The sequence below is a fragment of the Mercenaria mercenaria genome, chromosome 13 (assembly GCF_021730395.1).
Source record: "Mercenaria mercenaria strain notata chromosome 13, MADL_Memer_1, whole genome shotgun sequence".
Classification (NCBI taxonomy): Eukaryota; Metazoa; Mollusca; class Bivalvia; order Venerida; family Veneridae; genus Mercenaria; species Mercenaria mercenaria.
This window is the reverse complement of record NC_069373.1, coordinates 15,615,780-15,630,223: the sequence shown is the minus strand read 5'-3', so window position 1 is coordinate 15,630,223 and position 14,444 is coordinate 15,615,780. Positions and strand designations below refer to the sequence as shown.

The 14,444-nt window shown below is 34.1% G+C and overlaps 1 protein-coding gene across 1 annotated transcript in view; it reads left to right on the top strand.

Moving 5' to 3' along the window:
* The window catches only part of LOC123529664 (uncharacterized), a 75,022-nt gene that overhangs the window by 52,326 nt on the left and 8,252 nt on the right, over positions 1–14,444 (top strand). The window contains exons 24-35 of the mRNA XM_053520753.1: positions 1,145–1,381; positions 2,167–2,320; positions 2,665–2,902; positions 3,599–3,901; positions 4,078–4,156; positions 7,424–8,335; positions 8,820–9,254; positions 9,491–9,582; positions 11,028–11,261; positions 11,410–11,631; positions 12,560–12,671; positions 12,943–13,116. Of these exons, the coding sequence (XP_053376728.1) occupies positions 1,145–1,381; positions 2,167–2,320; positions 2,665–2,902; positions 3,599–3,901; positions 4,078–4,156; positions 7,424–8,335; positions 8,820–9,254; positions 9,491–9,582; positions 11,028–11,261; positions 11,410–11,631; positions 12,560–12,671; positions 12,943–13,116 (3,192 nt within the window). The remainder of the gene's footprint in view (positions 1–1,144; positions 1,382–2,166; positions 2,321–2,664; positions 2,903–3,598; positions 3,902–4,077; positions 4,157–7,423; positions 8,336–8,819; positions 9,255–9,490; positions 9,583–11,027; positions 11,262–11,409; positions 11,632–12,559; positions 12,672–12,942; positions 13,117–14,444) is intronic.

The following is a 14,444-nucleotide window of genomic DNA, read 5'->3' as shown; positions in this document are numbered from 1 at the left end:
TCCGTATCAATCCGTACCAACACTTGGTTTATTTTAATAATATTTTATTGCAATTATCACACAAGACATAATGATAGTAAATTTGCATCACATAATGATAGTAAATTTGCATCAAGACATGAATGAACAATACAGATATATACAACAGCAACAGTACATCAAGACATATAATACTATAGTACATCATAATACATTCGGTGATTTTGCTAAAGTGTGATAATACAAAAGGGTTGGACAACAAGTTTTACCAACATTAGAAATCGGCCCGTCCCTGGGTGTCAAATTAACGTTGGATTAAACCAAATTATGGATTTTTGTTTGGATTAGAATAGAAAAAAATGCTTTACAGAATTTATAATTTTCAAATACAAATTTCATTTAATACTTCAGTCACACATATGGCGCGATTAACTACGTCTAGCCACGGATAGAAACGTAGTTATCCGTATCGATCCGTACCTGAGCCGTACCTTAGAGTAGTAATCTGTATCAATCCATATCAATCCGTACGGCTCAGGTACGGATCGATACGGATTACTACGTTTCTATCCGGGGCTAAACGTAGCTATCCGCGCCGTGTGATTGGGGTATGAAATAACAAACTATATACACAAACATGAACATGCACAAAAGTTTGAGCAATCCGTAGCCATTTGAGCTTGACTTAATTCCAATTTGGTTGAAACTTATTCGTCCGTAGTTAAACGTACTAAAACATAGTTATCCTACTGAAACGTACCTTGCCGTAGTCATGCGTATTGATCCGTAGCTGAACGTAGTAATACGAGGCTGCCCCTACTTAAGCGTAGTTCAACGTAGTTCATCGCAGACCCGTCCACGCGCTGAGCAAGTTGCCAGGCGCAGTAAAACGTAGTTCAACGTACTATGCCGTACCTGTCCGTACTTATTCGCGTCCTGTATTTTTTGTTCCCCGTTTCTCACCATTTTTCCCGTACTAAGACGTACTGCTCCGTACTTATCCGTGTCCGCCCCTCACAGATCAATCCCATCCGCGCCGTACCTCACCGCACGGACGTATCCGTATAGGTGACTGTAGCTTTACATAGAATATACGAAATGCCACATATGCAAATTTATTAATGTCGTTTATCGCCAGATTTTGGTTTACGCTCTTTCCTTTTAGATGTGACACAAATGCGGTTAAAAATTGAGAATCTGTCGCCGAAAGAAAACGAATTCGCAATAACTCCTGTAGAGCGCACCAAAAGAGTCAGAATTAGAGATGTTGCTTTGGAAACAACGCCTGAAGCCTTAAAGCATTACTTTGAAAATGAACAACTTTCAAAAGGCGGAGTGATAGAATCCATTATACATAGAGATGATTTCAAGGATTACATTATTACATTTAACAGAATTGAAGGTATAGTTTCATTAGACGACATACAGCAAAAATGCGTGTTAAATAGATGCATGTTGTTTGTTATTTCTTATTACATACCATTTTTCATTTGTAGCGTCATTTTAATAGCTGTCGTCATGTTAAAAGGGTCATGAACAGCTATTTTTAAAAATTTTACTCGGACTTAAGAACAAATTGTGTCATTTATATTAAATCAATTTGAATTGATGGGTAGAATGGACATTTTCTTACGCTGAATAATATTGCGCAGTATCTCCAGTGTATGTCCAGTTTCTCGATAAAAAGCTAATAATCTACGAAGAAACAGTACTGTCATTGTTTTGTCGCCAGAATGTAAGTAATTAATTCGTATCATATTCAAATAAATTTGAATTATATTCAAACTGAAAACATCATTTGCACGTCTATTTAAATGGTATTTTTTTCTATTGAGTATGGTCATGAGAAGCCATGATAAAAATTGCTTTGAAATTTATGCAGATACTAGCTGGTACTTCGTTGTTTACTGGATATCTACTACATTATTCAAATATTTTTTTTAATGGTGATACATATGAAACTGCTTATATCATATAACATTTATTTGCACCATGAGCAACGGAATCATGCTTTATACTTGCTTCAGATAAATCAAAATTTATAGACTAATGTGCAGCTCGAGTTATTAAATTTCACGAGTTATGTCCCTTAATCCTTAAATTATGCATCGTAATATACAGTACATTGTATAATACAAGGTGGGAACAAAAATACAAGGTATATAGTATTTCAGTTATTTGTTTAAGATGCAGAAAGAGTGGTACAACAGGAAATCCACGAGATAGATGATGCAAAACTAGACGTTACATCTCACTATCCATTGATTGATCAGGACGAAGAATATATTTTGAAAATACCTGGTCCTCAAGTTTTACATAACTTGAACAAAGATATGTGCAGGTTTGTTTTTCATTTCTTTCGAAGACATAAGTGAACTGCAAGGTGTTTAACCCGAGGTTGTGGCTATGCTTATTTACTCATTAATCAGTTGGGATAATTCAAATTTTGAAACAATATTGAGTAAAGAAGTGACATAATCTATTTGTGTAAAACATACTATTTTACGTACTGGGAGATCATTTACTTGTTGATACCTGAAAAATGAAGGCTTAGAGTGAATTAAAATCCCTATGATCAATGTCTTGGTCATTTGTTGTAAAATTTCATCGGCCATTTTTCTAAAGATACTATTTATTATTGTTTTTCAGAGTGTTTAACAATAAATATGTGAATTTGACTTCCAGATTTCTACAAACCTCTACACAGTATAGAAAAGACTTGGAAGAAATGGTGAAAAGTCATCACGGAAGAGTTATCTGGCCTGATGAGAAACGTGAAGAACATTTATGTATACAATGCATTGTAGATGAAAACGACATACTGGGAATAGCTAAAGTTAAAAACTGGAAGCAAAATTCAACCGGAGTTGTATCAGAAATATGCAAAATGTTATATGTACAGTATACGGACTTTGCACTTGAGGTAAGTCGTTTCTCAACACAAGGCTTATGAAGTTTAGAAATACAAAAGTTACCATGCAACTGTAGTGGCAGAGGGACGGAAGGAAGCATCTTGCAAAATTAGAGCAGATGTATGAGGGTAAACGTAGTTCGAAGGCGTAAAAGAATAAAGAATTATAGTTTCTGTTGATAACAGACATCAGGAAATAAACGAAAAGGTAATGACGTTTTTGGAAACGCATTCGAGCGTTGCAGAATTATTTCATTTTAATCTGGAAGTATTCCGATATATTGTCAGATATAAAACGAACGACACATTCATGTTACAGTACAAATGTATGTTTCTTGAAATTAAATTGACATAATTGATTAATAGACAAGAAAAGATTTTACCCATGTTATATTTCTTTCGCAACCTTAATTTACAACATTTATATCTGAAATCAGAGGTGTCTACTTGAAGTTTGTATTTAAGTTACTGTGCCTACATCGTTAATTCAAGACCAACTGATGGCATAACGCTTAGTGTCAACAGCAGGAATTGCAATACTATCATAATATTATTTAGTAGATCTGTAAGAAGTAGGTGCTTCTGATATACATCAACATTTGGATATTATTAGTACATGTACATGCAAAATTTATTGAGTTGAGTTTTAATTTTTCTCAGGAAATTGCAACGTTATTGTATATGGCCAAAAACACGTATTCTTTGCAGATATTGGGCGGATTGAGGTCCGAAATTGAGAGAATGGAAGTGCCTGATCCAGAATCAATACTTGTTAGTTTCGACGAAAACAGGATTGTTATTGCTGGTGAAATGAAGCCCGTGGAGGAATTAAGTGAGAAATTAAAAAACTTGACTATCTCAATGGAAGGAGACCTTGATGGCCGTGAACAATCTATAACAAAGATTTTGAAAGTGAAAGATCACGAGATGGAAATGTTTAAAGAATTCAGCTTTCATGAACGGTTAAAGAGTGTGGACACTTCACTTAAAGAGCAAAATATAGTTTTAAAGGTAGGAGTGCTTCATTTGATTAGAGTTTACATTCACGTTTATACGATACATGTTAATATTGTAAAGGTGTTTTTTTTATTTTTTTATAATAATTCTGAATAGCGAGACATTAAATGATTAATGTGTATTACTGTCAAATAAACCTGTGCTGTTCGACATTATGTATATTACTGTAGGGAAGAAAGAAGAATGTAGACGAAGCGGTTTTAGAAGTCAAAAATATGACTGCAAGCATCCCAAAACAACATATCGAAGGTAACGGTTTTTTAAAAAATGATTGGATTTTACCTTACACATTCTGGGCGGTACGTCAATCGTACAAATAATTAAAGATAACATGCATTTTTCTCTTTAATATACTATCAAGAGTCGTAAAATTATTTATGTCCATTATTACGTTAAGTAAAACATTATATTTCTAAAGTACTTATTAGGATGTTTGCTATATTTAGAAACTACGAACATAAACGTTTCAAAGTATAACGGCACCAGAACTGTTAAATATTTATCAAAAAATAATAGGTATGGGTAGATTTCTCGGAAACACTGAGCACTGCAAACACGGCCTTAGAGCCACGCATTTGCAAAGTAGGCCCACAAAAAAGAAGCTGTAAATGAAAAATATTATAGACGGATTGTTTCAAAAATCCGACAAGTACATTTAAGTTTTATGCAAAATATAGAGGAAGAGTAAGGGGTAAAAGGGAGTGTATGGGAAAAGTGGATTAAGAATGAATATTCAAGAGGCACGCACGTACACACGCGTGCACGCACGCAACTTACATAGTTAAACAAACAGAAAAGTAAGATATAACAACACTGTAGGGCATCGCCCAAGACACACATAAGCACAAGGACACACACCCACACATAAGAAGGAAAGTAACAATAATCGGGCACCGCCTAAGGATTCAGGCAGCCAAAATTAAGGTGGGCACGATATGCCAAAGCAAGGGAACGCAGATGCAAGGGGAAATGATGGGAGGGGGCGGCAGGGGGAGTGAGGAGAAAGAGGAAAGAAACGCTAACAACAGACAAGACAACATACGCAACACAAAATACAATACGGGCAGAATGTTTAAGACGGAACGGTCAACAACCTATACAAAGGACACTTGAGGTTTAAACGCGTTTAGGGTATGCCAACCTCGCAGTTGCCCTATTTTCAAGAAATTAGACTACACAATGTAAATTAAATCATTCCCCGCTGAGAAAGGCTCTAACATTGCTGAAAAACACCAGATCATATTAAGTAAAACATCAACTTATGATAAATCTAAGATATAATTATACCTATGTACTCAACAACTTGTCTGAAGTCAGAGCACCAAGAGCTTACTTTTTAAGGGCACGACTAAGAAAGCTGCAAGAAATAATTCCATTCCTCCGTCCGTTTTATGTAGGATTTAGGAGAAAGCATCAAGAAGTCTTACACTTTATTAGTAATCGCACCATCAAATAGGAAAACGTAAGCGATTAACTGTAGAGTGGTCAATCACCAAACATGCACTGTGCTTCACAATTTTTGCATTTTATCCTCTCTTGATAAACTTTTTAACACATTTTACAAAGATCTGATTAAAATAAAGATTATGTTTAATTTTTCGAATTTTATAAACTACATCTCCATAGTATTCCGAGTGTGTAAGACCAAGTTTATAAAGTGTCTTCAGGTTAGTAATACATTTCATTAATAGGTCGGACGATCCGTAGTAAAATTTAGTGAAAGTTTTCTTTAGCTTTAATAACGTTAACCCAGTTTTAATAATGTTTTGGTTTTTGGTGATATAAAAGAGAAAAGTGGAAGCTTCACAGGTCGCCCAACACGACAAAAACGAAAATGTTGCAGGCTCGGTTTGATTGAGCCTGTTCATGGACGTTAGTGAAAATGCATGCTACCGTCCACGCCCTCTAGCCCAGGTTGAGCAGAACTCAACATTTACACATGCTAAAAGTACAAAAAAATAGTCTTCTATCATTAAAATCCTCTAACTTTGAGCAAGCTCTTGCAAAACGAATACGTTGTGAAATATAGATGCCGTATGATGTTGCTCAAGGGACATCTCCATCAAGGTTGGGGAAGTTGAGTTGACAATTTCAAAATTAAGATCATCTCCTGTATCATATATTTTCGTTTATAGATTATTCACATCTTTTTTAAAATTTAAATCTAAAATGACGCTTCTAAATGTGAAGTGTTAGCCTTGTTAAGCTGTAAGTCTTTTGAGTAAATGTGTTTCACCATTTCTGAAAATTATATGTTGTCCATATTTAAAATATCATCAAGATACCTCAAGGTTCCATTAAAAGCTTCAACTTGCGTCTCAGCAGACAAACTTAGCATGAAATCTCGTTCATAACAGTATCAGAATAAATCAGCAATGAGTGGGGCGCAGTTAGTTCCCATCGGAATACTAATTACTTGTTTCTTTATATATTATCTAAGAGAAACCTTAGAGCTTCACAAACTTGATCACAACTCCATAGGGTGTATCTCTTAAATTTACTGTCAGAAAAGAATGCTCTTGTTTCGTGACATGCCAGATAATTGTTTTCTCAATTAAAGCTACCAGTTTTTCTTTAATAAGATTATATGGTAAATTAGTATAAAGAGTAGAAAAGTCATTAGTACTTATAGTCGGACATTTGAAGTATTTGTTTATTAACTTTTAGAAAACCTCTCCAGAGTTCTTGATGGACCAAAACAGATTAACCCCCGAGTTCTCATATGCCGTGGAGTAATACGTCTGTACGTTGTCTTTTATTGCAGAAAAACAAGAAGGAGAAATATTTTATGTAGTGTATATGGTTGAATTTGCAATGAATCGAGCTTAATATGGAGTTTTATATAGTTTAGGGATCCAATAAAGAGCAGGGAGCTTCATCTGATGGTCGTCAAGTGTGACATTAAAATTTATACATTGATCTATATGACTTTTTACAATATTATTTTCATCTTGTAGCTGTAACTGATAAGTTTCCGTATGTTTCAATTCATTTTATAATATTTCTGTGTAGTAAATGCGTCATATAACAAAAATATTATTTGAAGCTTTGTCCACAGGAGTTAAAACAAATTTCATGTGTAACTTAGATAAAGCTTTCTTTAAATTTCGAACTGAAAACTTGGGTTTAGGAGGTAATAAGGAAAGGTTTGATTCATAAAATTTTACTCGAGTTCTTGTGATTTTAAAAAATTTCTTGTTCCATTCAGTAAGAGCGTTAAGGTCTGCATTTTCTTTCCGAATACTTGTTGAAAAAGAAGAATATAAATATGCATTGCGTGACATATGAAGCAACTCGCCTGTTGTATCCTTCCACTAAAGTCCCTACTAAAAGGATTTGTGGTTGATCAACTTTGTTATGTGTGTCTCTGGCTGTGTTTGCATTGGCCAATACTTCAAAGGAGACTACTTTAAACCTTTATTTTTGGGTTTAAAAACAATAGAAAATCATAAAATCATAATGTGGTTATCCGCTTTTCTACTATGTCAAAGTTATTCACTTGAAACCTTTTCAAAGGTTTTAGCATGTTTGAAAGGAGTCTACTTCGGTCGAAGGAAACCGCGATGTATGTGAAAGGAAAGATGAAAGATCCGAGGGTAACTGGCGTTTGGGAATTTTTAGAAGACGGTGCACTAGTTATGTACAGTAAGACGTCAGAGGAGTTAAAGACCGCAGTAAATATTCTAAAATCATCGTTGAAGAGTACAACAATCAATGTCGACATTAGAATTGGAAAATATTTGCAGCAGGGAGACGGAAGGAAGCATCTTGCAAAATTAGAGCAGATGGATAAAGGTAGAGTTAGTTTGAAGGCGTGTAGGGATCAAGTTTATATAGTGTCAGTGGATAACCGGCATCAGGAAATATGCGAAAAGGTAATGAAGCTCGTTGACGCGCATTCGATTGTTTCAGAAGTATTTCACATTGATCCGGGAGTATTTCGATATATTTTTACTTATAAAACGAACGTCATTGACACACTCATGCAGCAGTACAAATGTATGTCTGTTGAAATTGAAATAATTGATAAACAGACAAGAAAAGGTTTTATGATCAGTGGGGAAAAAGAATGCTGTAAACTTGCTATTGTCGAATTACATGCAGCAGTAGATACTGTTACTCGAACAGATAAAATCATAAATCGGCCCTTGTTCAGCACATTTCTTCAAAGCCCTAAAGGCATAAGCAGTCTAAATCAAATTGAATTAGCTGAGAAATGTGTAATAAGAATTTCGACTGCTGACACTCAAACAATTACTGAAAAAACAAGACACAGATCTAGTGTGCTTGCAGAATGTAGGATTGGGCATTGTGACATCAAAATCGTGCAAGGTGATATATCTGAGGAAGCGGTTGAATATATAGTAAATCCAACAGGTTCAATGTTAGATCATAAGTGTGGTCTGGGATGCACTTTGGTTGATAAAGGTAGGTACAGAATATTGGAAAAAAAGTTCAAGAAAATTCTACTAATATTGAAAGGCAAAATCATTTCTTGTTTAAAGATTCGAACATGTATACAATTTGGATTGTTAATGTAATTGAAACATGCATGCAAACACAATAATACAATTTACAGCAAACAACTGATAAAACAGATTAGTTTAACCTAATACAGGTTGTGTCTGAAATCATTCGTCCTTCATCTTTAATTCATGTGGAGAGGTTGGCTAGAATCAAGGAACACTGGTTACGCTAAATATTCAATGCTTTATAACTGAAATACAGTGAAAAACGGTTTTAAACACACAAACAAACCAAACCAAACATTGCGTTACTTTACTATACAATGAAAAATAGAATTATTGTCTTGATTTCTGTTCTAGTATTATAAGTTAATAGTTTCTAAGACGCTTAAATGATATCGATTGAAATTAAAGCAAGCAAATAATTGTACCTTCTCTCCTCATAGGGGGCTTCGATATTCAGAAAGATTGCAATGATTACATTCAAGGATCCCATAGTCTAAAAGATGGTGACATATTTGTTGGCACTGCAGGGGGTCTTCCGTGTCAGAGAATCATTCATGCTGTTGTACCTACCTGGAAAGATGGAACCAGCAACGAAGTGTCTGTTCTTAATCGTGTCGTAACACACTGTCTAATCGAAGCAGACAAAAGTCATGTGGCGAGCATTGCTTTCCCACCAATTGGAGCTGGAAAATTTGGTTTTCCAAATGAAATCATTGCCGAAATAATGATTAAGGCAATAAAGATATATCTTGTAGAACATGGAACAGAAACATATTTAAGAAATGTCTCCATTTGTGACATAGATAGAGATATACCTCCTCTCCTTGTGAACGAGATAGAAAAGGGCTTTGGGCGAACGAGTGTTCTGACACAAGGTAAGGTCCTCTATAAGGATGATGCCATTGCATCTTTGATTTTATCATTCTAGTTACGAGTTTTCCTGGTCTTATATCTTGTTTATGTGCGTTAACAACAAATATAACCAGATGACATGATGAGATTAAAGGATACGACTCTACATTACATCTTATATGTTTATATGATGCCCGTATATTTTAAGAAATTTTAATTCGATACCTTAAGCTAAGCGGCTACTTTTGTCATGCTTCAGGTCATATACACCCGAAAGAGTCTGATAAAAGAGAAAAATTGCCTAAGACGATAACAAGAGAAATTGTTACTGGATCAATTACAGCTCAAGATGTAGGTATTATTTAGGCTCAAAATGATTTTTAAAATCTGAATCGTAAACGTTATAAATGTTTTGCATTAAAGCCATGTTCGTTTTAAAGCATGCGTATATCAAAATGCATAGCGACTTCAAGGGAATACTGTTGTAACTGGAAGTAAGACTGTACACCAGTATTCTTTTTTTGACACAGAGGTTACCAATGTATGTTCTTTTATGTTTTATGATCGCTGTCTGTATGTTTACTTTGTCAATGTGTTTTTGTTTATTTATCAAAATTATCTGCATACCAATACTTCAGAGCTCCGAGTTATGGGCCTCATTCTTTGAACTTGGCTTGGATGCGCTCCGTAAACCGGTCTAAGCTCCCAAGTAGTATTTTTGCCACTGACCGTTCCAAGGCGGTGCACTACTGCGTTCCTTTATTTGTGCGTTTTGTCTTCGTGTGTTTGCTTTGTATGTAAGTGTGTGTATTAGAAGTGTGCACTTCTGCGTGCTGTAGGTTTCGTTTTAGGGAGGCTGCGTATTTGGAACGTGACATTCACTATTTGGTATTTCTTTTGTTTTTAGTCTCGATGGAGGAGACATACTTTTCCCCCGTATTAACGTCCGTCAGTCATTCATACAATTATATCCTGTAACAAAGTTCAAGTACAAGATATGTTTTTTTTTCATGAAATTTAGCATAGATGGCAATATTTACTGTTTTGATTACGGCAAAACATACAGGTTGCTATGGCAATACAAAATAGTTTCATGAAAACTGCTGCAGGGATATATGCCAGTATTGAAAATATGCACGTCTTTATATTTTTGTTGTTATGACAACAAACTTGGATTCTATGGTAATAAATATTCCAAAAACATGCCGAAGAAGTTGATTCTGTTAGACTTAAAGAGTACAAGAAATGTTACCAAGAAATTTCAGTCAAACTTAGCCTGCAGGAATTTCTTTTTTGCGCGATCTATTTGTTTCTGCTTTTTCGCAGATGTCAATATTAAAAATGCGAAAGTGGTTTCATTTTGTTGCAATGACAAATGTTATTGCTTTTGCAGCAGATAGGCAAAGAATATGACATAAAAGCGATAACTTGAAAAGTACAAGAGATTCTTTCATTAAATTAGGTAACCAAGTAGAAGATAATTTGCAGAATATAAACATAATTTTATTTTCCTGTTCATCTGTCTGTCCGTCTGTCCATCCGTCCGTCACAAAAATAGATCATTTGTTAACTTTTAAATGTTTTTAAGAATCCTGTTATAGAAAGTACGTTCTACAGAAAATATGCAAGCATTTCAGTCGTGTCAATATAAAACAGAATATGGTTCCTACGGAATGATATTTATGTCAAATGCCACCTCAGGTAGGGGACTTATATAGCTTGGCAAAAGTCTTGTCTTAAATGATTTCTGCCTCATTCTATATAATGATTAAATGTCTTTTATTTTAAACTTACAGACTGATGTTATAGCAAACTCGACAAACTCTAACCTTGACCTCCGAGTCGGTATAATTTCACGAACACTAGTAAAAGAAGGAGGAGAAAATATCTCAGCGGAATTGAAGGAAAAATATCCAAACGGCATAATCATAGGTAAAATTGCTGAAACATCAGGGGGAAATTTGAAATGCAAAGCGTTATTTCATGGAGTTCTCGTGAAGTGGAATAAGGATCCAGAATACGCGGAAATGGTGAGGATAGTCATTAAGTATGCTTTACGAAAGGAATAATATGACTGAAACTATTATTTAACATTAACAATAAACATAATAAGATAAGGGGTGTGTAGAAGTTTTGTAAAGTACTATTTTAGGTAATGACTGAACCTCTTTTTTACAGATCTTGAAGTATTTCGTGAGAAATTGCCTTTTGACTTCACATAAAAAGCGCTACACGTCTATAGCCTTTCCCGTACTTGGTGCGGGTGCACTTGAGTTTCCACCAGACAGGGTTGCAGAAATAATGTTTGAGGCAATAGATACTTTTGAAGAGGAGATAGCAGTTTCATCTCTAAAAACAGTTCGGATAATAATACATCCGGAAGATAAAAAGTCATTTAAGGTACGTGATTGTAACTGTACTTCTAATATTCTTATATGTCAGAGCTGTTTCATTTTCGGCCGTTATTTTACAGTTTAAATGACGAGATACTAGAACTAGTACTGTGTGAAATGTCTGAAATCATTTTCATAGATGAAAGTATGTTTGAAATCGGATAAGAAACAATAGAGTTATGAACATTTTCATATCAGATTAAAATGACAGCCATTTCTTTTTTTTTTGTGGCAAGATTGCAGGTTTAATTTATTTCTAGATATTTGTTTGAGCGATATTTTCTCAATTTTGTAAAATATTTTCTCTTTTTTCCCAAGTAGAATGAAAAGACACAATTGGAAACTATAGAAAAATAATACATTTATAAGTGCATTTGCTGGATAAAGACAATGAATTGACTGTCTCCAACGTCTTAAATTGTTGACTCTTGCTCAGTAGTGGTGTTATTTTAAGACTTCAATCAGCGTCATGAGTGTAACTTATCATTTGTATTCATTTCCCTTTAAAGAAAAGAAATTTGATAATTACCTTATTTATGCATCATAAAAGGTTACCAATAGTTGAATAGTCCGTGAAAAGTGATTGCTTTGAAGGTATACTAGATCCCAATTTCACATTAAATAAAAGTTTGAAAATATGAATCATAATTGTAACTGCACTAAGATCAATTTAACTACGAATTAGATTTAAAAAAGTAAGCACTTAACACATGTATAAATGTGTACAACGAATACACAATTAATTTTATATTTAGTAAAGTTAAATAAATTTAATGCGGAATTTCTTTTATTTGAAGTAAATATCTAAAGAAAAACTATACTATTTAGTGAAAGTTTACATTAGATACCTTTGAATGACCTGTTTCTTAAGCTTCTGTGCATATTATAATTTTATTATTATTATAATTTTCAAATATCCTGAATATATGATTCAGGGATTTGAGAAATACAAATCACATTTCGGCAAAAAGGGACGGCTTTCAAGATTATCCCGAATATCGTGCAGACAAAATTGTAATGTGGAAAGTGTTTTCACGGAAAGCGGTGGTAAGTTATAGTTTGTCATTCTCACAGAACGATCATTTGTAAAACCAGTCGTTAAGTTGCTAGTACATGTATTTCACCAGTCGTCATCATTTTATTCATCATGTGTTTGCCATTTAGTAAATATGCTGCAACCTTTAATGTCTCTGAGTTGCAGACCTGATAAAAGAAACTTATCTCTATGTTAAAATCAAAGATACTTTGAAATTCTTTCTTTAAGATTCTGAAAAATATGACAGAACGGTAATTATCATACTTTTACTGCTTGATTCAGGAATAGACTATACTACAACAATTGGACATGTTACACTGTGCATAGAACAAGGGGATCTGACCAAAGCTACTACTGCGGTAATAGTAAACAGTGTTCCAGATGATCTTAATATAGAAAGTGGAAAAATTTCACAAGCAATTGTTAGAGCAGCTGGAAGGTCAATACAGTTTGAAGGTATTCTATTGAAAATGTCATGTTATAAATCCAAAGTGCTGTATCTACTAAAATTATGTCCTTGTTAGCAGATTCTGAGTAAATAAAGATAACAATTAATTTCTATTATGTCTTTACAATGAACTTTAGTAAATCATTTATTTTAAGTAAAGATTTACTAAGTTCTTTATTTTCTTTGTTAAATTCATTTCAAGACCATATACCAGCTTTCTAACTTACTTTGTGGAGATACAAAACAAGAAAGAAGAAAGTTTCAAACGCGTATGTGTACGCCTAAGTGAAGCAAATCAAATTGCAATCTATGTCATCCATATGTGTCCTGGTTTTTTTCTAGAAACTCAATTACAGGTTTTACTTGTAGATATCGACTTAATTAAAGCACATAGCTTCATGTGCCTGCACAGATCTAAAATATATACCGCCCATTACAAGAATCATGTATAATTCTCTGGTCTCTACTAGAATAAGTAGACCAGGTGTTGCGAATTGAAAAGAAGATTATTGGTGAGCCAGCAAAATAAATGTCAGTGTGTACGTCTGTCAAAAAATCGGATATATTATATTTAGTACATATATAAATACAAGTAGGCTGTTGCATTTTGACAGACTATACGGGATGCTTGTCATTTTGACATCAAGTTCGTCGGTTATAATATTTCAGCCATTATTTTTTTAGACAGCTGACGAAATTTCAAGTTTATGAAACAGCTATCTAGATATGTTTGTCAGGCAGCGTACTAGACATCAATTTTAGGAGACAGCCTACTAGACACGCTGTTTGGCAGATAGTTTTCTAGACATCAGTTTTATGAGACGGCCTGCTAAACATTACCTTCAAATAGCTGTTTGTCAGACAACTTACTTGACATTGACTTTATAAGATAAACTCTAAACTTGCTGTTTTCAGACAGCTTACATAAACATCAAATTTACGTGACACGCTGTTTGTACGACAGCTTACTATACATCAGTTTTACGAGACTGCTGTTTTTCAGACAGTTTACAAAACCTCAAATTTACAAAAAAGCCTACGAGGCATGCATTTTGTCGGAGATCAAGTAAAGTTTAGTTTTCCTAAATCACTTGTTCCTAAAATGGATAAGCAGACATCAATTTTGTAAGACTGCTAACTAAACCTCATGTTTGTTAAATATAGTTCAAGAAATCCAGTATGCACCACTGGTAACTAAACCTGTTGATTGTCAAATGGAATATCAGAAATGAAGTGTGTAGACTACTAACTACACCTCTTGTTTGTGAGATATTTTCGTAAACGTCTTGTTAATAAAATAGTTTACAAGAGATTATGTTGGAGACACAGCTAACTA